The 22174-nt window shown below is 43.7% G+C and overlaps 1 protein-coding gene across 4 annotated transcripts in view; it reads left to right on the forward strand.

Moving 5' to 3' along the window:
* Positions 1-22174, forward strand: part of LOC105253948 (paired box protein Pax-5) — a 152407-nt gene that overhangs the window by 49259 nt on the left and 80974 nt on the right. For 3 of the 4 annotated variants that reach the window (XM_025408409.1, XM_025408410.1, XM_025408413.1), the window contains exons 4-5: positions 4844-5152; positions 8898-8927. In XM_025408409.1, the coding sequence (XP_025264194.1) occupies positions 4951-5152; positions 8898-8927 (232 nt within the window). In that variant the 5' untranslated portion in view covers positions 4844-4950. The remainder of the gene's footprint in view (positions 1-4843; positions 5153-8897; positions 8928-22174) is intronic. The other variant, XM_025408411.1, reaches the window with a different exon arrangement.

Raw genomic sequence — 22174 nt, forward strand, 5'->3', positions numbered from 1 at the left:
GGTCGGGTCCGCGCAAAAGAAAACAGTATCCGCGCTCACCTGTTACACACCCACGCCGCATACGGCGGCGACGGATATCGAGGCATTCGCGCACGTACGGACACGCAAGGGAGCACGTTAATGGCACGTGCCACAGGTGGTTCTTCGAAAGTCACTTATCCACGAAAGCCGCACGTCTCTTTTCCCTTTTACTCGGCCGGCCGTTCTCGCGCAACTTATATTTACCTACATACGTTTCTCTCCGTGACGGTGCCCCGGTCGCCATCGTCGTCGTCGACGACGACGACGACGACGACCAAGAGAACTGGAATTATTTGACCCGAGTCCGCGTGCATGACAGACAAACCGCCGCTGTCAGACACACGACCGATACAGAGCCGCGAGTGTGTAAACGGGTTCTCGCGTAGCACCTCACGTGGGTTGTGCTCTCTCGCCATGCTCCAGTAGACTCGCCAATTTTTGTTCATTAACAGGACACCGCGCCCGTTGTGCCGCGAGTTTGTTGTCGATCGTCGTATCAGAGACCGATAACGATGCTCGGCTTTTACGATTGGCTTTTGATAAGCTCTGGAGAAAGAAGAAAGAGACAGATAAATTGATAGGTACTTCAATAAACTATGCTGTGATATGGTGTTTCCTTAAGCTACTATTAAATATACAATAAAATACAAGTAATAGTTACACAAAATTAAAAGAAAAATAAGTGAGAAAAAAGAAATTTACACATTTACATTTTAATGTAATAGCAATAGATGTTTAGAATGGTATGAAATGGAAGAATAAAAACGAGCTTAAACATGCTGTATACATATAAATTAGTTATTTTGTAAAGCTATTTTAAGTGAGTGACTTGAATTAATTTCAAGTAAATTAAATGATTCGAGTAACGTAGATTTAAATGTCAAAAGAAACAATAATTTCAATCACTGATAACAATTGAAAAAGATTTATCAAATTATTTTGCAAATTATAATAATACATATCAATTGTTCAAGAGATGATAATTTTTCACAAATCTTTCTGATAATAAAAATTCCCTAACTTAAGGCATCTTAGTTTAGAAAAAATGGGAAAAATATAAGAGAAGGGCAAATATTTTCTATAGGTAATTTTTAATCAATCTGTCCGATTTATAGCGACAGTAAAAGAGAAGCAGGAGGACAATCAAAGTTTATTATGCATCGAAAAAAAAAATTCTCAGGAGAAGCGCCTAATTGGCGATAAAATTTCGCGTTTTATCCGCATAGATATTAACGTTCGCGTAGGTGTATCAGAGGCTGACCGATATTTACGAGACGTGTTGTATTAACATATGCAGATATATGCTCTTGCGATTTGTTAGTGTGATGCCGTGTATGTACACGCATTCATGCGGCGGCCAAGTACGGGTAATGAGGTTAATAAACGAGAAAGAAAGGGAGATACCCTTGTCTCTTGAAAACTTGATCGAGCATGGACGGTATCTATACCTCTGTTGAATCGCGTCCAGTGGAGGTAGACTTCGACGTGAATATTCAAAAGGCATTCATAAAACACCTGCGAGATAATTAAATTTTTGTCGCGTATTGAGTAGAGTACGTTTTACGATACTTCAAACACTTGTGTTCTACATTGTTAGATATCAGCGTGAGAAAGAATGCTCTCGCAGATCCGTGAGGAAAATCGCGAGGATTGCTAGGGTATTTTACATGCGATCAGCTTAATAAACATGACCGACCGCCCCGCGAAAACTCCGACTGCCCGCGTTCTGGATAGTCGATGCATGCCGGGTGCTTCTCAGGATTCCGCCGTGGATTCCTGGCGGGAGCGTTCGTTTATGGACCGAGAAGTTGCATAATATATCGACGGTTTTCGCGTGAGAGTCCGAAGCGGAAAGCGCGAACACGCGCCGTTCCGTCACAAAGACGAGCACGCACACACAAAGCGGAGAATACGCGTGTACGCACCTACGTCTCTTCTGCTTCTTCTTCCTTCTTCGTAGGTGCGCGGTTACGAAGGGAGAGAAAGAAGGAGAAACAGGGAAAGAAAGAGGAACGCGGCCAAAGTTGTGCTCCGCGCTCGAGCAATTCCTTGATGCATATTGTCACGCGTTGTTAAGCCCCGAGAGCACCGGCCATTACCAGCCGGGGAGGGAATCGACGCTGACGCGAAGGCTGAAGAGTGCAGACAGAAGGTGCGGATGGTAGCCGCACATTTCGTCGGTTGTTATACACCTCTCTTCGACCAGTTCAACTCCCTCGGAGTCATCACTGTTTACGCTGTAACAGCTCTATACGAATATCAACGTTTCGTTTTGCCTTCGTTGTGCTAATTAAAGAGATATATCTGCAGCAAATTAAGTGTCTTAATAGATTTCGTTATCGATTACGACACGATCAATGTAAATCTGCTCCCAAACAAAGATATAATATAATATTGTATGAAATATATACATGTAATATAAAATATATTTCATATAAATATTAATATATACGAAATATATATTGGAATAATATTAAATATATATTATGTATATAGTAAATTATATAATATTATATAAATACTGAGAATTTTTACTGATGTCTTTCCCTCTTTCTCTTTCTCATTAGAGAAAGTTATTTTATTTGAAGCTATTTTATTTTAATCTTCTAACGACATTTTCTAACTGGCCGCTCGTCGGTGGATGCATACGTTATAATTGAAAGAGGGCTGCTTCAAACAGATCGATGGCCAGTTATTTATCTCCGCTGGGTCATCTCCGCGATCCCGACCACACGCAAGCTGCACGTCGATCGCGAACCTGGTTACGAACGATCCGCTTTCGCTGGACGGCGTGACGTTTTCTGCGTCAGTTACTTTCGTCCTTAAGACATGCGGAGTAACCGGCGTGCGGTCCGGTCCCCGCGGCGCGGGGCCCGCGAGAGTAGGGTCCAGTCCTTAGCAAAGTGCGCAGGCCGTAAATAATGGTTTTAGCGAGTGCGTAGACACCGTAAGCGCGCTGGTGGCCGACTCCCACGGTTCATAGGGACGAGTATCTCCCTCTAAGCCTGGTCTTTACGCGTACTTTGGCTGTCCGCGACTCACCCATTTTGCTTTACTTAAGGCCTGTTGGTGCACAAGTCGCTAACTGCTCCGTCTTTCTCTCTCTCTCGTCTTCTCGTCAAACGATCACCCGCCTGTTACCTGACGTTTATTCGTCCGCGAGGTACCTTCGCTACATTCCAGCTTCCATCAGCGACGTTGGTAACGAGTCCCTGAGAGAAGCGAGCTCCGGTCAGAAAACCGCGACATTAAACAATCATCTCTCACTTTCCCGATAAACCAAAGATGGGATTTTTTTGCCACTGAAAAATTGAGAATGTAATTTTTTATTAAATTTTATTAAATTAAAATTGCACTCGCAGTCTTCCTGTCAAGATTAAAATAATTTAACCGGATTAAGGCGCTGCAAAAGTGACACTTTAAAAAGGTTGGTGATATAAATGAAGCAAATGATAGTTACTTTTTTTATTTTACACATTTTTAAATCTTACGCGTATAATGTATAAATCATTTGGTGTGACTTTCTATGAATCTATTATTTTAAAAATGATGAAATAACTTTCCCTTGGCGGAGACTCGCGCTCAAAGACGACCGACTCCCTCACGCAAATTAGAGCCTGTCGAGGCGTTTTAATCGTCAACGGAGATACAAAGGCAGCACCGCCTGCTGCGGTGGACAGTCGTTGACCGCAGACTCGGTAACCGTTCCCGAGTCTCACTCCCACGCGTTATGAGATCCGCGCATTTCGCGATGTAAAACGGCGGAACGCGGGAGCAGTTTCGAATTTCACGGATGGTCGCCCGATGACGATTGGTGCGCTTACCGACGGTTGTTCTTGACTCCTTGCTTCACGTCTCTTTACTGTCTCCCCCTGCGTAAGACAATGTAATGGATCCCACGGGAAGGAAGAAGGCATCAACTTTCTTTACCAACTGTGAACGTTTGTCTTATAATACATTCGTGGAATGCACATGAATATTTTGATTTTAATACGTATCTCAATGTTTTGATCAAAGTGGAGATCCCTGTTTTGATTAATGAATAAAAAACGTTAATTAATATACATATTTTACGATAGAAAAAATATTGTTGAACATTTCGATAAAACTATTTGACAAATAGATTATCGCAATTTAGGACAGTAGAACTTGCCGTTCCCTCGTCAACGAAGCGCCCTTTCTTTTCCATTGTACAGCAGCTGCTTGAAGCTGCGCATTGTAAGGATTCGTAATCGCGTCCGGACCTAGACACTGCTCTCGAAGATGGGAAGAAAACGGTCCTACTGGTAGATGAACGTTGCCGACAACGTGAACGACGAAATTACGCTCCATTCATTCTTTCATTCATAGTGGGATCTCACCTTCCAACTTAAAACGATGTGTCGCTCTTCGCGGCGGCCTCTCTCTCGATGTAATAAGCAAAAAAGGCATCACCCGGCTAGATCATTACGTAGAGAGGAACGAAGAAATTATCCACTCGACGCGTAAAAAGCGTGGCGAAGGCAATCCCATCGCGGCTGGGACCGTCGAGTCCTTATTTTTGTGCCGCGTGGAGCTCGATAGGAGAAGGCGAAAGGAAAAGAGGGGTACGCCTAGATCAGGATCTCGGGATCTTTGTCTACGGTATTCTTGTACCATTGATTCGACTCTGCGAGTCACTGACCGAAAATCCATGTCCGTTGCTTAACGGAAGCGATCGGCATCTGCGACGAATCGTGCTCGAGAACGTTAAATCTTTTCCCCGCGAGAGAAATCGGACATTTTTTCTATTTTTCTCTTTTTTTTTAGATTATTAATCGAGTATTTTAATTTTTTTTTTCAGAAGGCGACGAGGAGTTGAACGGACGCCTCGTCCAACTCGGCGAGGTATTGTCCGAGATAGAGGAAGGAGGTGGCGGGAGGAGAGGGTTGGAAGAAGGGTGGCGTGCTATGATCAGCATGGAGCTTCCGGCACACGCGACGCAGCATGGTGCTCTACACCTGGGGGTCGGAGTCGGGGTCAATCCAGGTGACCCTGCCGGAAGTGCCCTAGCTGCCATTCATCCGCATCCCCAAGACCCTCTAGCCCTCCACCATCATAATCACGGCGCTGCGACACCCGGAGGTATGCATGAGGACTCCAAGAAAAAACGTATGTTTCTTCTTACGAATCCACTTTTCCTTATTAACGTAGAACGTTAAGACGATTATCGCAGGAGACCAGTTGAAGCGGGAAATTAAACAAAATATTTTCAATCATAATTAATTTTAACGTAAAGAAATTGTTTTTCCGATAAATGAGATGATCATTTCCTGCGATAATCAATTTATATAATAGTAATATTTTTTTCTGGCTTAAAATAAAACGTTACGTTATCGGCAAATTCTTGATGAGTAGTGATATATAAATGATTGCCTTTTTGATACCGCTCCGATTGTCTCGAGAACGAAACAATGTACGCGACGAACGGCAATGACGAGGTACACAGCCGATAGGAATGTCGCGATCGCAAAAAAGGGCAGGCACGTGCCATGCGAAATACCGGCGATAAATCTTCGTCTCAGAAGCGCGGCAACGCTTCTATTACTAGCGACTCGTGCGATGACGATGCATCACGTTCGCCAAGTCAACGGCTGTAACTGGAATTCAGGATTCCGTCTCTCTTTCTCTCTCTTTCTCTTTCTTTCATTTTTTTATCGATTGAACAGATTTCCAAAGTACGGTTTTAAAATTGACAAACGACAACTATCTAAATAGTAATCATCTCATAATTAATTATCGTTCACGATACATTAATCTTGTAAGAGAACTTGCAAACGCGATTACCTGTCGCGAATTCTATGTGCGATCATTAATATTGTCGAGGGCACGAATTGCGCGTAAAAGCGCGTTGAGCGCAAAAATCCGGATTCCCGCACCCGCCGTTAACTCCTACCGTTTATCATCATTACCTCGCTGTAAACCGCAAGCTTATTAAATCCTGGTATCGACGGCGCGTATATCCGGTAAAGAGATGTTACCGTGTATCGGGGAGACACCGATGCGAGCAATGATTCCGCCATCAAAGTTCCGAGACTGCCGCGTGAAAGAGCTCCTTGTTCCGTAAGGAACAATCGAGTTAGCTGAACTTGCCTGGTACTCGTCATACACAGACGTACCGTAGAAGTCGGTAGTCTCTTCTTTGGTGGCCGATCGTCACAGGTATATTTTTGAGCCCGCATACAGACGTCCGAACGTACGTGAGACACACGGATACGCGTCCCGGGATCATCTTCGAGGCGGTAGTTTCTTCCAGCCAACAGTTGGTTACGCCGACGTGGAAGCTCGTTGTCTTCCTTCGTTCTCCGCGGATGTGTATGCGTGATGGAAGAGAGTGGTGCTGGTTAAGGAAGATGAAAGGCTGCCGCCGTGGCAGCGACCAGTGACGCGGCATGAGCCACGAGACCCGAAGAAAGAGAGGGAGAGGAAGATAGAGTCAGGGGGTCATTAAATCTAATGATATCAACGTATTTGACGGAGAGAGAATCGTGGATCTCAATTTTAGGGCCCCACGCGAGACGCGCGTCCAGTACACATCGTTATCTACTTTATTAATGACCGAGTTTCCGCGTAACACCTTCGTGCTCGCAGGTCCTCTTCCTACTTGTCGTCGACCGAGGGACAAATATGTTTTTAATTACATATCCGAAGTCATCCATGCACAACGCCGATGACTTCGATTATCCCTAATGATGCGTAAACACGCGCGATGGCATTAATTTATAATTAATGCGCGTGAATCTTAATAAATTTATACGAATTATCGACTTTGCGACGATTGCGATTATTTGATTATACCTCGCGAGAAATTGGATCAGCTATGTCATTTCGATTTCGCAGTTTTTTTTTTCGTGATTAATCAATATTCCATTTAGATTCTGAGTTCTTCGTCATTCGACGATTGAAAGGTCTACCGTTATTTGATGCGATGTTACCTGAGAAAGCGTAGTAAAATAATTTCTTTTTTTTTTCTTTTTTTTTCGGGAAAAGAAAGTGATATTTTAAAAGCGGAACTGAGCGTGAAACGAACACCTGAATTTAGCGAACATTTCATTTTCGCTCTATATATATGTACTGTATAAAATTAAAAAAAATATCTCTTTAAAAATTCACGCCTCTCTCTGATAGATTATGCGTCGACTTGGAATTATTACGCAAAACGTGTATAAATCCTTTGATACATTTGACCACTTGATTCTACCTATTTGGCAATCCGTATTAATGTATTCAATAATCTGATATTCAAGAATGCAGCGTTACATGAAAAACGACTTCAGTCTCTAATTATTGCCTACGTCCTCCTTGCGAGACGTATTTGTAATTGTATTTGTATTTGCATACGTGAAACCGCGTGCGACATCAATCGCTTGTGTCATCGCGTTTGAGTAAACGTTTTAATCTTTTTATTTCGGCAATCTTTACGGATAATGGGCGTGTATGAACAGCGTAATGTCGCAAGAAGAGAAAGAAAAAAGAAACGGTACATCTCATACTTTGAGGCCACACAGCTGAATGAGGAGGAAGGGATTAAACGCGCCAATATCGAGCGGGTAACGCATCACGCTTGAATCTCTTCGCGAAAGTTATTCTTTCTGCTGTGGACGGGAATCGCTTATGGGGGATTCGCGTCGGAGAATGACTGGCAGCATCCAATATACAGGGTGTAACTGAAAGGTCTGTTCAAACTTTGAGAACGAGTTTTACGCATCAGTAAAGATTATGAGATAACAGTCATTAAAAAATTGGAAATCGCATAATTTTTTCATCATTAACGCAATCACAATAATTTAAATCTTTAAAAAAAAGGATGTTCAAAATGTTCTTAAGAATTTACACGAGCGTGAAAAATTCCAAGATTATTACGCAACCGTTGACAATTCATCGCAGATTGTCCACGTCGTTAACAGAAGTTAAAACTAACTGTTAGATAACTTTACATAAAAATCTAGTGAATTTAAATGTAGCGAGTGCGGATGAAATCATGATAAGATTCCAATTTTACGGAGCTTTACTGCATTTCCTTCCCTCGTAATCTTCTTTTCATTGCACAGAACTTACCCTCAAGTTCGCCCAAATCTCTCACTCGTTTACACCCTGTATATATTTCGTTTTGCAGTGCACATTATACGCACGCGTATACACGTGTTGCCGCTTATAGGAGGAGCATGAAGAAGCGCGGGGTAAGAAGCGACGGTTATTTATGGGGTTAAATAAAGGAACACTCTGCGCGCGCGATCGCGCGATACCGGGACCCGCCGAGTACAAATAAGTTGCCGTGCAGGTTGCTGCTATCATCCGGACGCGAGTCGTCATGATCCGAGACGGCTACGCGATCGCCTCCTGCTGCCCGCGATATTCTCTCGAGGGGTGGAAAGGGGAGGGGGACAGGACTGTCGCGGGGTCTCCCTTCGATAGATTTATACTCGTCGGATGCGCGAGATCGATGAAAAATATTCCGCTTAATATTAGATCGCGCCGATTTATAAGAGACGCATGTATTATATTATATTTGCAAAAGGCATCCGGAAATGTCATTAACGTCTGCCTACTTTATATTAACATAGGTTATTTATTGCTCCCGCTGTACAAGTACCGCTTTATCGGGAACACTGATTATATTCAGAGAATGACATGACACATGATTACGCAGCTGCAACGTTTTAATTAACGCATCGCAGGTCAGGCTTTTCTCGAATAAATGAAGAGATAAACGCGTATCCCGCTTTTGTATTGTTCGCTTAAATGTACGTGTATGTACGTTTCGTCGGTGTAATCTCGATTATACGTATCTCTCTCTTTTTCTCGTCGGATTTCAATTACATCTCGATTAATTCCCTTTTTTTTCTGTTTGAAACAGATGATGGCAGCCACGGGATGAACCAGGATGGTGAGTGTACTCTTTTGATTTTCACGTATATATATATTTAATTATAATTGCAATTCTATAACGTGAATGGATATTTTTATCCATCTATCGGCTACGATTAGGCTAACGAAAAATCGGACGAGGAAAATGAGCGCGATGTTCGGATAAACGTATCGCGGACCGTTATCGATACGCATCGCGTATAATCCCGTTATAATCAACTGCGATAATTAAATACGGATGGAAGCGAGAAAGTCGTCCGAAAAGCGTCGACCGCTTTGCCGATATCGATATCGATATCGATTCCCAATTATCTCAACGCGCGGTTCTTAAGCGGTGTGCTATAGCCGCGATGCGGAATCGACCTCGCGATTCCCTCGATATCGCCAAGATCTTCCAAATAATTGTTAATAATCATGCGAGATGCGCCGCCGAGCGTTATCGCGTCTTGAATCCGTAAAGTGATAAACGATTCAACGCGCATCTTTGAAATATCAGCGTCAATTAGGTGGATGTAAAGTAACAGTGCAACTCTATAATTTGCAGAGATAATATCTCGTCTTTAGAGCTTCTTTTCATTTGATTAAATTAAATCTGCGCTGGATTTTAATTCACTTAGCTGTCAAACCGAAAAACTCGATATCACGATAAAGGAGCTCGCGCATTCCCAGCTCGTCCTTCTTAAAGGATCTCGCGCGTGTCAAGGATGTTTCGATCGTTTCTCGCGGGCCGGAGGGATACCTCCTCGACGAAGTTGCGAGGAAGGATCCCCGCTGCACCGATGTTCGCGTATAATTTATGCCGATGTGACTTACACGCCTCGCCGCGGTAGGTGGGAGACGGCGCTGGATGGTAATCACGAGTTTAAAGGGTAAACGATCGCAAGGTGTTGGGGGACCGCGGCGTGGGGCCCCGTGGGCCCCGCCAGCGCGCTCAATATTCAACAGGTATTTACATTCGCAAATTGTTTACGTCAGCCCCACGATGAAACCTGTCAGGATTTCGTTTCGTCGGCAGCTCGATTCTCTCTATCTCTCCGTCGGTCCTTGTTTCCTCTCGTCTCTTTCCTCCTGCGCGATGCGCCTTCCTCCCACACTCGGTGATCTCGGCGAGAGGAGAAGAGCTGCCCTCTTCTCTCGCGCCTCATCCGTCCTTCCCCCGAGGCAGCGCGTAATTACATCTGGATATTAATCAAGCGCACGTCGAGAACAAGCACGGCGAGATCTTGATTTTCGCCCGCGTCCGTCCGATCGCGCGGATATCGTTTCGGCGGATATCTATCAGCGCGAGAGCGAGCGATTGCTAATTTAGTAAGCGTGTGTCCGTTTAGTGGCGCTTAGTCGGAGATTAATTACAAGGGATAAAGGGGTGGCCGCAACATTAACAGGCTACCTGCTTAATATAGCTAGAGTTTGTTCTCTTCGATTATGCTTTTCAAAAATTTTTTTTTAATTTTTATTGCTTTATAAATGAACACGTGTGTATAATTTAGAAATTTATTTAGGAAAAGTTGGTGCAATTTTCTCTTCTTTCATCTATACTAAATTGATGACGAAATCTTTCAGAGGTTCATTATTGTTGTTTATTGCATAAGAGAGAGCATACATCAATTAGCAAGGCTCGCGCGATTCTGTACCGCGTGCCTTTGATATCACAATACGGTATCGTGGCTTTCCGCGATTTTTCCGCTCGCTCGCAAGATCGAGGCTACAGATAAACCGGGCACCGGTCAAACGCTCGTACACGGTGCAGAACCAGTTTACTTTCCTTAATGCCGGACGATTACGCGGACATTTGAGAAAAGAAAAAAAAGAGAAACGCGCGCTCGCGCATACGATCTGCACACAATCAGCAACGAACTATCTGTTGCTCGATACCCGAATCGCACCGAGTCACTCTTAACAGCCGCTAATTCCAGCAAACCGTGAGATTGAATTCCAAATATTCCAATTAATACACACTCGATTCGCTGTGGGAGACCCAAGCTGTACTTTGATAAGGCGAGCGGAAGATGGGCTCGATGCGAACAACCTCTCTTCCTCTCGAAAAGCGCTCTCTAATCCTGGGTTGTCCGATTAACCCGGCGATAGGCGGCAGTTTATGATACTCTTCTCGAGGAGAATCGGACGGCGGTTAACATTTATCGTTGCGGTTATTAATACGCGGATTACGCGGCATAAGTAACGTCGCGGCGCATATACGGTGTACACACATACATGCATGTGCGCGATACACGCCGGCCGGCCCGATCCTAATTATAGCGTAATACAAGCGCAATCGCATGCGGCACGGCGCTTACGTAATCCCGCGATAATGCGGCTCTCCGCGAGTGCGCTTATGAGCGCGGCGTAAGGTTGCATACCACGCCTGCCGATGGAAGCGTTCGCCCCTGTTCGCCTGTTCGTGGGATTCGTGGGATGGGGCGACGTTATCTCGTTATCTCGCCGAGATGGTGGCATCGAGGCAGATTTTTCGCGCGAATTTTTCCTCCGATAAGGAAGGAAAGGGACACGCGGGATCCGCGATTGCTCGAGAGACAAATTTCCTCTTGGAAATTTTAAATCCCCTGCTCTTGCGTGAAACTGGATTTTTCAGAAAGGAGAGAGATGAACGCGAGATACGCGACGCTAAAAATGTAATTGCGTAAAATTACGAACGAGATTTTCGCTGCGATTAAAACTAACGCTTTTGCTCCGGCGGATACGCTCGCGCCGAGCCGAGTATTGTAATTAATTTATAATTAATTTATACTACTGAAATATCTACAATTGCTGCATAAGTTTCACTAGAGAGTTTCAACGTAATATATTTTTTTTTATTCTCCATAACTTTGCGAGAAAAAGAATTAAGCAGCTTATGTATTAGATTGAAAAATTATTAGGAATCAATTAATTAAAGTTGAATATATTCTCCGAGATAAAACTTCGAAACTTGTTAAAAATGGTGACAGTTGATTCCTGTTTTGAATTTACGCAGCTCAGTCGAGACTGGAATTACAGGATTCGATAACGCGAGATGAAAATTGATTAGTTAATTAATTAATCGAATTCGTAATAAGTTATATAAAAGCCGTACCACACAAGCGCGTCGCGGAGAACCGGAGTGTCCGAATAACACGTAACGATAAAGGGTGGCACGAGTTGACATATCGCCGACTGAATTCGCGGTGATATTATCCCGCTTGATTTCGCCGGTTGCACGAGCGCAGGTTGCACGATCTCCGCGAGACGTTGTCTGCGCAGCGCGTTCGCTCGGAGCCTGCTCGTAGAGATGCCACCGCCCTGAACGATTCAGGAAGCGAGGTCAGCACCCCGGCCTCTTCCTTTTCTCCCTTTCTCGCTTGTCCCGATTAGCCGAGAGTATAGCGGAGAGATCCGATAACATCGACTAGCCGGCGAGCAGCCGCGCCGATAACGCGCTATCGCGGCTCCCGCGGTGAATCACCGAATGCACTCGGAAAGGTCATAATATTCTAATGCGTCTCTGTTATCGATTCCCGACTTGATCGGTCCGGGAAGACGGGAAGCGCGGACGCGCGTGATTAACGACGCGGAGCCGATCGTAAATTATATCCGGTGATATTTGAGTTAATTAATTGCGTGCGGCGTGACGGCGAAGAATTCCGAAAGAGCGATTTATTTACCGATAGCTGTCTCGAATATGAATATTTTATTTGTTCAAGAAAGAGACAAGAGGGGGAGAAAGAGATCGCGCGAGAAAAATCGATTCGATCAGATGGTATCGGAGAGATATTTCCGAGGAATGCATCGCGGATAATGATAATTGTCGACAAACTTACCGAGAGATTTTCGCGTGTAATAAATATAACGTGACGTTATAGAGCAAAGATAAAAATTTATATAAAATTTACATAAAATTTAATCATACATTTCGTTGATTTCTCTGAAACATCCGGACACGCGACATGTCAGCTATTTACGATTACTTACGAAAGATACCTGGAACTCGCCAATGAGAACTTTCTTCGGCGATGCGACAATGTAATACAGCCGGTTTCAACGAATACGCTAATCAACAAAACTGTTTCTATCGGTTGATACCTGATGCACACGCCGTGCACAAGAGAGTGTACACGTGTGTATGTGTGTGTGTTTGTGTTATTCACCTCTCTCTCGCGCGCATAAGTGGTACGTGCAGTACCACGCCCGCGCACGCGAGCGGGAACTCGCTCGACAGAACGAGAAAAACGAAAGAGAGAGAGAGAGAGAGAAAGCGAGAGGAGAGAGAGAAAGAGAGAGGGAAAGGTACGCACTCGCGCGCTCGGCGAGAATGATTTGTATTGCTAAATAATCAGCGCCAGTTGTCTCTCGAGCAGTTGGTTTAATGAGGACCGCGGGGGAAGCGAGCTGGATAGAGGAGAGAAGTTATAACACGCGAGAAGAGAAGTCGGAAGGAGATCGTGCTCTCGTGCCATCGCGCAAACTTCAGCTATGGCAATCGCATAATTCCCGACCAGGCTATCGTACATTCGATATTTCAATATTGCGAGCAAGTAATCGGCTGGTATATGTGCACGGGTATGCGTATGTGTTGGCAGGACAAACATTGCTCAATCGAAATTCCATCGTTTATACTTCATCGATATCGTTTATGGGGAAAAAAATATTCATATATATAATTCATACATATTTTTGTTATTCAACATCGCTGCGAGACAAGTTGCTCTCGATATCCTTCCACGATTTTCTTCCAATTACGCGAATTATCTGGACCGTATTTCATGACGAACCATTAACAGAGAGAGAAAGATGATGACTCTTTCGCGCGGAAATTGGAGGTTTCAAGAGTAGATGAATCTAGAAGCGCGACTTGTTGACTCGATACATTGATCGAGATTACGCGGAGGTGGCTTTGCCTAGGATTTTCTCCGGTTCCTAGGCACGTCGGTGGACGCTGCAGATAGAATCGGTACAACTCCAGGTGTATGCACGGAGTCACGTGTAGAGTCCGCCGCCGTCGTGTGTATCGATACACGTACATATCTTTGTACACAGACGAGGGTGTGGCTGTTCTGCAACGGTATCATCGTAGGTGCATATCTCCTGTACCATCGAGACGAAATTCTCGCTGCGTTTCGACGATTGTGACCTTTCGAAGGAAGCACGTGCGCTCATTCGTGATATAAGCAACATCTTATTGAAGGTGAAAATAATAAGTCAACTTTCATAAATCCTCGGAGAGGAAGGAACCGGGTGCAGCTGTTTTCTGAACGTTTATTAATCGTAAATTCGCACATGACGAGATATCGTAAGAATTTTCTTACTTTATCTTTTCCGAATTAAAAAGCAATAATTCCGGGCATTTTTCAACCGGCAATTTTATTCGCGTGTAAGCTTTCCGCGGTGATTATCATTGCTGTTCCGTATCGTCGAGATTGCTGGTTATATCGGCGGCGTCTCTCTTGGTCTCTCAAGGTGTAAGGCCCCACTTAATTCGAACCCCCCGGGTCCTCTCGAGTACCTTCGTTTAACCTGCGTTAGCACTGCTGACGCTCGGTCGTGTTCCTCCGTACGTTTGTGCACGTGAACGCATACATATATACAGCCACGAGACTGGTACCTGCTTCTTCGCCAATGCAAACGCCGGCTCGTAATACTCGAGTACTGAGTAGTACGCGGATACTTGCGCAAACAGTCGGAGGAAGTGCGGTTGCGAGACCGATCTATCGGTGAACGAGTCTGAATGCGCTTTTGCTATTGAAAATGCGTGTTGTATTTTAACGGTTTTGCGTGCCATGTTGCATAGACTCCCGATGTCGTCGCCACATTTATTTTTCAACATGCATTATCGACTCAAATTTCCTTTATGATGAACAATTTACTTTCAATTTTAATTCAATTTTTTTGTTGCCGATTGTTTTTAAACAATAATAAGTCGTAAAGTTATAAATATACTTTATATTTTTTTAAATATTATTTAGTATATTTTCTCAATATTTTAGCCCCTTGTTTATAAGTTGCAATAATGCACTTTATTTCTTTATTTTATTTATTAACGAAAAGCTCCAACGATAGAAAAAAGTATATTATTATAGAAATATCTATAACATAGAAGATGAATGCATTTTTTAAAATAGAAATAAAATAGATATAGCAATAATACAAAAAAACTGAAAATAAACATATTATAACGCGATCATATCGTAGCTATCAGAGTTGAAGCAGATTTAAAAAAATTGTTGAGTACGTGTAAAAGACTAGAAAAGAAGTTGACTGACACGTGTAAAAATAAATCTCACGGAAAAAGTATTTCTCTTTGACATTAAATTTGATAATTTCGAGAATTTAATTCTATTACTCAAGATGAAAAAAAAAATATCCGCACGCCTATGTGTCTCGAGAAGCTTATAAAACGATCCAACATACGCTTTGATGTATAGTCACGATCCAGTCTCCGCATATTCCGACGCGTAAAAATCCACGCTGCATACTTTCCACACATAGAGCGCTTTATGAGAGTATCAATTCTACGTAGGATTGACCGCGCGCAATCTCCTCGCGGGACGTAATAACGTGCGAAAACAAGAAATCTTAGATCGCTCTGACACCTGCCACCCACGGAGGTGCACACGTCTCCGAGAAGGATGGAGAAACGGACGGGCTGAGAAAGGACGTTTTCTGACGCGGGTACGCAAACGCACGTGCGTAAACCATTGACGTGGCCCGTCGCGGGTGGAAGTCCGATCATGCGTAACAAGCTGTTCGGTAGCCGTGTTCGCGGGCCTTTTACGGATCGCGTGTTGCGTGCCCGTTTTTAACGAGCGAGCAAAAAGTCACGCGGCGCCTCGATCATTATCGGGCGCGAGGGGATAAAACGATCGCTACGAGGACCCTTCGCGCCGAGACGAGAAGTCAGCGTCCCGTGTTCCTGGAGATACATTCGCTCGCGGCCGGCAGATTAATAATTATCGGGGTGGTCGTGAATGCTAATGGTTTCTACGGACTCTAGAAATAGTCTGCATGGGATTTAGCTTGTAGATGTTAGCTTCCTTGCTCGACACATTGCTTCTTCTTCTTCTTCGTCTCGACTTTCTCGGTGGCAACTTATGCGCATTTAACTGTTAGTCATTTAATGCTATGACTATTTTGAAATGAGAAAACGTTGTGTTCGAGACAAAGTCTAATAGAAGTAAGATGTAATGAGATATAATTTAAGATATAATTTTGAAGATATAATTTTGAATTCTAATTCTTAGAGTTGAAAACAAGATAATTTATATTCACAAAAAGAAATTTAATATTATTTTTTATTAAAATGTATCACGGTTCCAAATACTTTTAAACTCTTCTTAAAAACGGATGAAATGTACAGTCTGAAAAGTTGATCTCGAAGATCGTCACTTATCGAAAATTAGAAAAACATGGAAATCACGATAAAAAAGATAAAAATTAAAATCAAATCCGTTTTAAATGCTTACAAACATATAAAATAATATGAAAAAAATTTTTTTCTTATTAAAATTATGTAATTTCTCTAGAGAAAGTCAAAAAGAGCAGAAAAATTAACGAGCAAGGAATGCATAAATTATGGACTTTTAATGAGTAGTATAAACTAAAAGATTAATAAAATGTAAATATTTAATTGCTGAGAAAAATAGATATCCCGATTTAGGAGAAATCTAGGTCGATTTTAGTATCTTTCCTCTACTAAACAAAACGAATGATTAGAGCGATCGTTGTCCCGTTACAAATCTGAAAACTGGATAAGTCGCTTATGAATATTATGAAAAGTTCTAGTGGCAATTATCGATGACGCGCGATCAAAAACGAAGGTGTTTCTCCGCTGCAACCACGCAATTATTCGCTCTCATCTCGATTATTGCAAATTATACAAGCGCGCACCAACTGTATCGTTCACACATACTACACGTACAGTCTTTCTTCTGCGAATCTCTCTGGGATTTATTAATAAGCTGAGGAGACGCCCAATGTCGATTAACGTCCCAATGACGGAAGTCGAACAGGTTCGTCTCTCCAAGCTTAATTATTAATCGCAGCACTCAACGTGTACTCTCGAGTCCTTAAAAATGAACTCGATATGAAGAAATGCAAACAGTAATACGATCCTTCCAGTGATTTTTATAAACATTGACATCTGTAATTAATGTTGCATAATCATATCAATATATTGGCAGGCATCTTTTCAAAACAAGGAAATTCATGAGTCTACACTTTCATCAATCATTAATAATAATGTACGTTGTGGTCCGCTGTATTTTCCTGATTAACACAATTATCTCTTTAGACTAGTTCGATATCGAGATACAGGATTTCGTTCGCATGGACAGCATCTTTACGAAGGTTTCCCGGGAGGCAGGCGGGCTTCTCCGAGTCGTTTCGTAGCTTGCATCGCCAGTCGGTTGAGAGCCAGCTAGTCAGCGGAGTAGTCTGTGGGGCGCCAGAGCATGACGCCATTAACGTAACGAGGCCACACGTTGCACCCTCGCGAGCACTGGACTATATCAGCCCCGAGTGCCGGCAATGGACTCCTAGACCTAGACCTCCGCGTCGCGCGCGCGCGCGCGCGCGCGCGAGAGAGAGAGAGAGAGAGAGAGAGAGAGAGAGAGAGAGCCCGATATCTCGCGCAATTATACTCCAATGGAGAGATACGCTTGTACGTACGGTTCGCCGGTTCGAGTGCATCGGCCGATCGCGACCGGCTGCCAATAGCACGACTGAAGCGAATGTCGCGTCTCTGTTTATAGAGTACGCGGGTGCGCACGTGCGGCACGCATGGTTTTCCGCTTCAACTGATTGCGAACTGGTTTTTGAACCATCCAACCGTTCGCGTTTCCTCCGCCGGCGGATCGTGTCCGCTCTCAGATTGTCGCGCCTGGTCAGCGAGAACGGACAAGTGCGGGAACGTCGACAGTTTACCGCGAGTGTCGGGATACCAAGGATTCCAAATGGAATTGGAATTGTACATTTAACCAGACGTCGACGTCGAACATCGTCGAAATATCGTTAAGTATCGTGTAATCGTATAAACGATGGAGGTAAAATCGCGGACGATGGTATCCGCTGCATCACCGGAAGCGGGAACAAGCGGCGAGGCGGGGTCAGACTCGAGGTCGGCTCGACGTGCTCGCAACAAATCAGCGACGGAATCAAAAGTTACGTGGCTTGTCTCACAGTCGAATTACGGTAAATTAGCGGGAGTAAAGAGCCAACGCCGACGAGAGAGCAGCAGGTACCTACCTACATCGAAGAGAAGCAGAGTCGTACAGAACGGACGGACGGACGGACGGATGGACGGATGGGCAGGGGCAAACATAAATTAAGATGGGGGACTGATTATGAGGCGAGGGCAGGCTATCATTACCCGAGCCATCGTGACCGGTCGACCCTGCAGCAGCCGCGGCTGCTGAACACACCGCGTTTTCTCTCTCTCTCTCTCTCTCCTTCTCACTCTCTTCCTGCCTCTTTCTGTGCTAGTACACGATCCGCCTGCCTCGTGCCCCGATAATTCCGGGGTGGGAAACTGCAAATTATTAATCTCTCCGTTCCCTGCATTACATAGTTCAGCGAATATGAAACGAGTATTGTCAGAGAGATGCGAAACCACCGTTCCGCGGCTGGTCGAAGCGCCGCCGTCCGTACAAGTTTTTCTCCCGGCCCGATTCATGGATATAAAATGGACCGCTGAAGAATTTTTGCGTTCATGTGCACCTTGAAAGTGTCATTTTGAGTTTTCGTTATTATTTTTTAAAGGGAGAAAATATATACAAATCCATGCGCTTGTGAGTTAAAAAATGAAGAAGAGTAGAGCGAGCGTAGAAAATGAAATGGGTCGGTGATAATAATAAGATTTGCGTTGGGCCGCAGGTGGCGATACCCGCCTACGGGACGAGGTCGCGGCGAGGACGATCGAAAAGGACTCGGCCGAGTTTCTGCAACGCAACGCGAGCAAGAGAAAGTGTGACATTAAGCACCGCGCGCATTTCCTCAGCCGGGAGTCGGGAATCGCGATCGACGCCGAGCACTTCTAAAAGCTGTTCGTCCACCGCGAGGCGACGCGATAAAGAGCAATATTATATATGCATGCATACACGCATTGCCCACGCAGTTTCTTACGCGTGTATGCATACATATATTCACGTGTTTCTCGTTTTTCCGCCTGCGGAATCGCGGTACCTTCCGCGGCACCAGCGAGCAAACTGGGTCGCTCTTCGTAATTTCCGGTGAAATGCAATTATGATACTTTGCACCTGATCTGACTGCGTTGCTGGTCCAAACAGGATATTTCCCGAGCGGGAAATCTTCGTGTAATTATTCAAATTTTGCAAATGAAATAAATAATCGCGTTTATCTCGGTTTTCATACATGAAACATTTAATTTAAAATATCGAAATTATTTCAATCTCCGATTTCAACACATTCAAGTTATAAAGAGAGATTACGGAATTGTCAATTGTTTAAAAAATTTTTTTATTAAAATATTTGATAAATTTTTTACTGAAAAATTGAAGCTTTTAAAAACAAAACATGCATTAGAAGATTTCGAAAGAATTCCGCGAGTCAGAATCGAAGATCAGCTGATCGCGGCTGCGGATTTGCACCATGTGACAGTCGCGTGCGTGCTCGCAATTTAATTCGCGTATTCGCTGATATATTTCGCACTCTCGTGAAGCAAGCGGTTACGAAACTGTTGGCTGGGCCTTTCGATATTGATATTTCACCTTTCAATTTATAAACAGGAAATTCCTTAACGAATATTCAAATCATAGATTTTTTTATCAATTTTGAATCAATTTTCTCTGCAACAAAATTATCGCGGACACCAACGTACATAATTTTCGAATAATTAGTATTAAGAAATTATTTTGCAAAAGTAGAACACATTCTGGTGATACTGTTCGCTTAAAAGTATTCGCGTGTTCACAATAACACGCGAGTTGGTTCAGCGGCTAGTTTGATTGCTAACAATTAGAGATTGTATCTCGATTTCTCTCTTTTCGATGTTCTTCTTTCTCTTTCTCTTTTTGTTCTCTCTCTCACTTTCTTTTTTATTTCTTTCGATATAGAAGGAAGAGAAAGAAATTCGCGATTCAAGACAAAAGTATTACTTGTGTCATTGATAGTAAAAAAACAATTGCATGTCTTTTTTTCTATTCATAATTTTTTCATTTATGATCAACCGCATGGCTGAACGTCCGAGTGGAATTCCGATTCATCGATGAAACTCACATTCGTTTTTTGACGATATTAACGCTGCTTGCACATGGATCTCCCGTTTATAATATCGCTTAATAATATTGGTTTACGATGTTTATGTTTTCCCGCTGAAAATGTAGACGGAGAAACATAAAACGCACGTTACGGAATCGGAAAAAAATTACGCCGCGAAATCGCGCGCAACGCGATTCTCGGTTAGTTAACCATTGGCTTTTTGCTGAATTAATGGTTCGAGCACGGCGGACAAAATGTTTGCTCCTCGGCTTCGACGTAACGGAATCGAGAGACGATCTCGCGAGACCGTCGAGCCTGCGCGCCCGGCGCAGTATGGTATAAAACTTTTATAGGCCATTAACAGTCAAGCTAATAACTATAATTGAGGATGTAACGTGCATATAAGTGTCGCTACTTGCTGCTGCGGGGAACGACCCCGTAATCTGCCCCGACCTGGTCGATCCGTCCGCGAAACGAGCGCGAAAAATTGCCGCGATTCTTTGAAAAAAATTCAAAAGATTATCTCATTTGCATCTGGTATGAATATTACTTTTGTTGCCGATTTCAGGTATTATACTTTCGATCTCGGAATCATTAGGGCGACGTTTCGTTTAATCGGCAACGAGGATTGCCCGCCGGATCTTGACAGACGTGAATGTCGTCGGTGCATCAAACTTCTGATCGGGAACGCCGAGTCTGGCCGCCGGGGTTTATCCTGCCTGTTGATATATCGGTCGTTCGGCACGACGCAAAACTCCGCTCCTTCCCGCGGGCTCCGACATCTCGCGAATTATCATAATCTCGCCGCGCGCGCCAGCGGATAATGCGGATGATCTCAAGCGCTAGAGAGCCCGGGAGCGGAATCGCCGAGTTCCGTGGCCCCGAGCTGCACTGGCACTCGTCTTAAGATGTTTCCCGCTTGCAAATTGTGTTGATTGGCTTCACGGAGATAGTTTAGCTAAACCATCCTTTGAATCGATACGTTCCGGCAGTCATATGTTATACGATTTACGTCAATCTTTGTCAGCAAAAAAATCGTCGTCGCATTCCAATTTATAAAATATATCGGTACAGATTTAAAAGAATTTTTATTTAAAGAAACATTTTGAAAAAAAACGCTTTAGATAGTAGTAGCAAATTTATAGAATGTTCGATAAATCATTGGGATGCGAGGATTAAGAACGATGATTGACTCGTTATGTTGCGCGTACGATAAAATTTGTGGGCATCGCGCACGATGATTTATTCGGAGATTTTCATCGCGGACACGCGAGATCTCTGAGATCGAACATTAAAGCCAGTTCGAGCCGCGGCTATACGTTAAAACGACACCGGTTGGCAAAGGGGCGTTCGCCAGAAGGGCTTTATGGTAAGACCCCGACCACGCCATGAACGCTCTCGTTATAAAAACAATGAGAGAGTAGAGAAGGAGTAGAGAAGAAAAGAGAGAGAGAAAGAGAGACAGGCGGCTCTATTTGCATAACCGCCTCTACTCACAAAAGTCTATGATAAGTTGGCCCGATAAAGACGACCGCTTGTAATCCCCGGCTTCCGCGCTCGCGGGACGTCGTGTACATGTATATATATGTATATATTTCAGAATAGAATGCTACGAGAGCTCTCGCGGCTGTTTCTGAGCGAATATTACGTTGCATGGTCTTCGATTAGTGTCGATATTGCGCATGCGAAGGGTCCTGCAAATTTATTCTCGCCTCTTAATCTCGATCCAGTTACAATATCGCGCTGCCTCGATAACACAATTTGATGAGAAAGAAAAACTTTTTTTCAAAATCCGAGAAAGTAAGAAAGCAATTTTCAATATTTAAGAACGTATTAAAAAACCTATAAAGAATGGCTATTTTTTTCTTTTTGTTTTGATAAACTATATGATCGAAGATGTGACGTAATATATAGACCGTAAAAAGGGCGCAATCGATCCCTGATATTGAGTCATTTTCTTATGCAAAGTCGCTCGCGATTACCTTTACCTTAATTTCGCAACGGTTATGCATGGCCCGGTTTTAGTTTCACTAAAACAGGTGCGGATTATGATATTTCGCGGTGAATAGATCCGCGTGT

The sequence above is a fragment of the Camponotus floridanus genome, unplaced genomic scaffold, assembly GCF_003227725.1.
Source record: "Camponotus floridanus strain SB8 unplaced genomic scaffold, Cflo_v7.5 scaffold21, whole genome shotgun sequence".
Lineage (NCBI taxonomy): Eukaryota > Metazoa > Arthropoda > Insecta > Hymenoptera > Formicidae > Camponotus > Camponotus floridanus.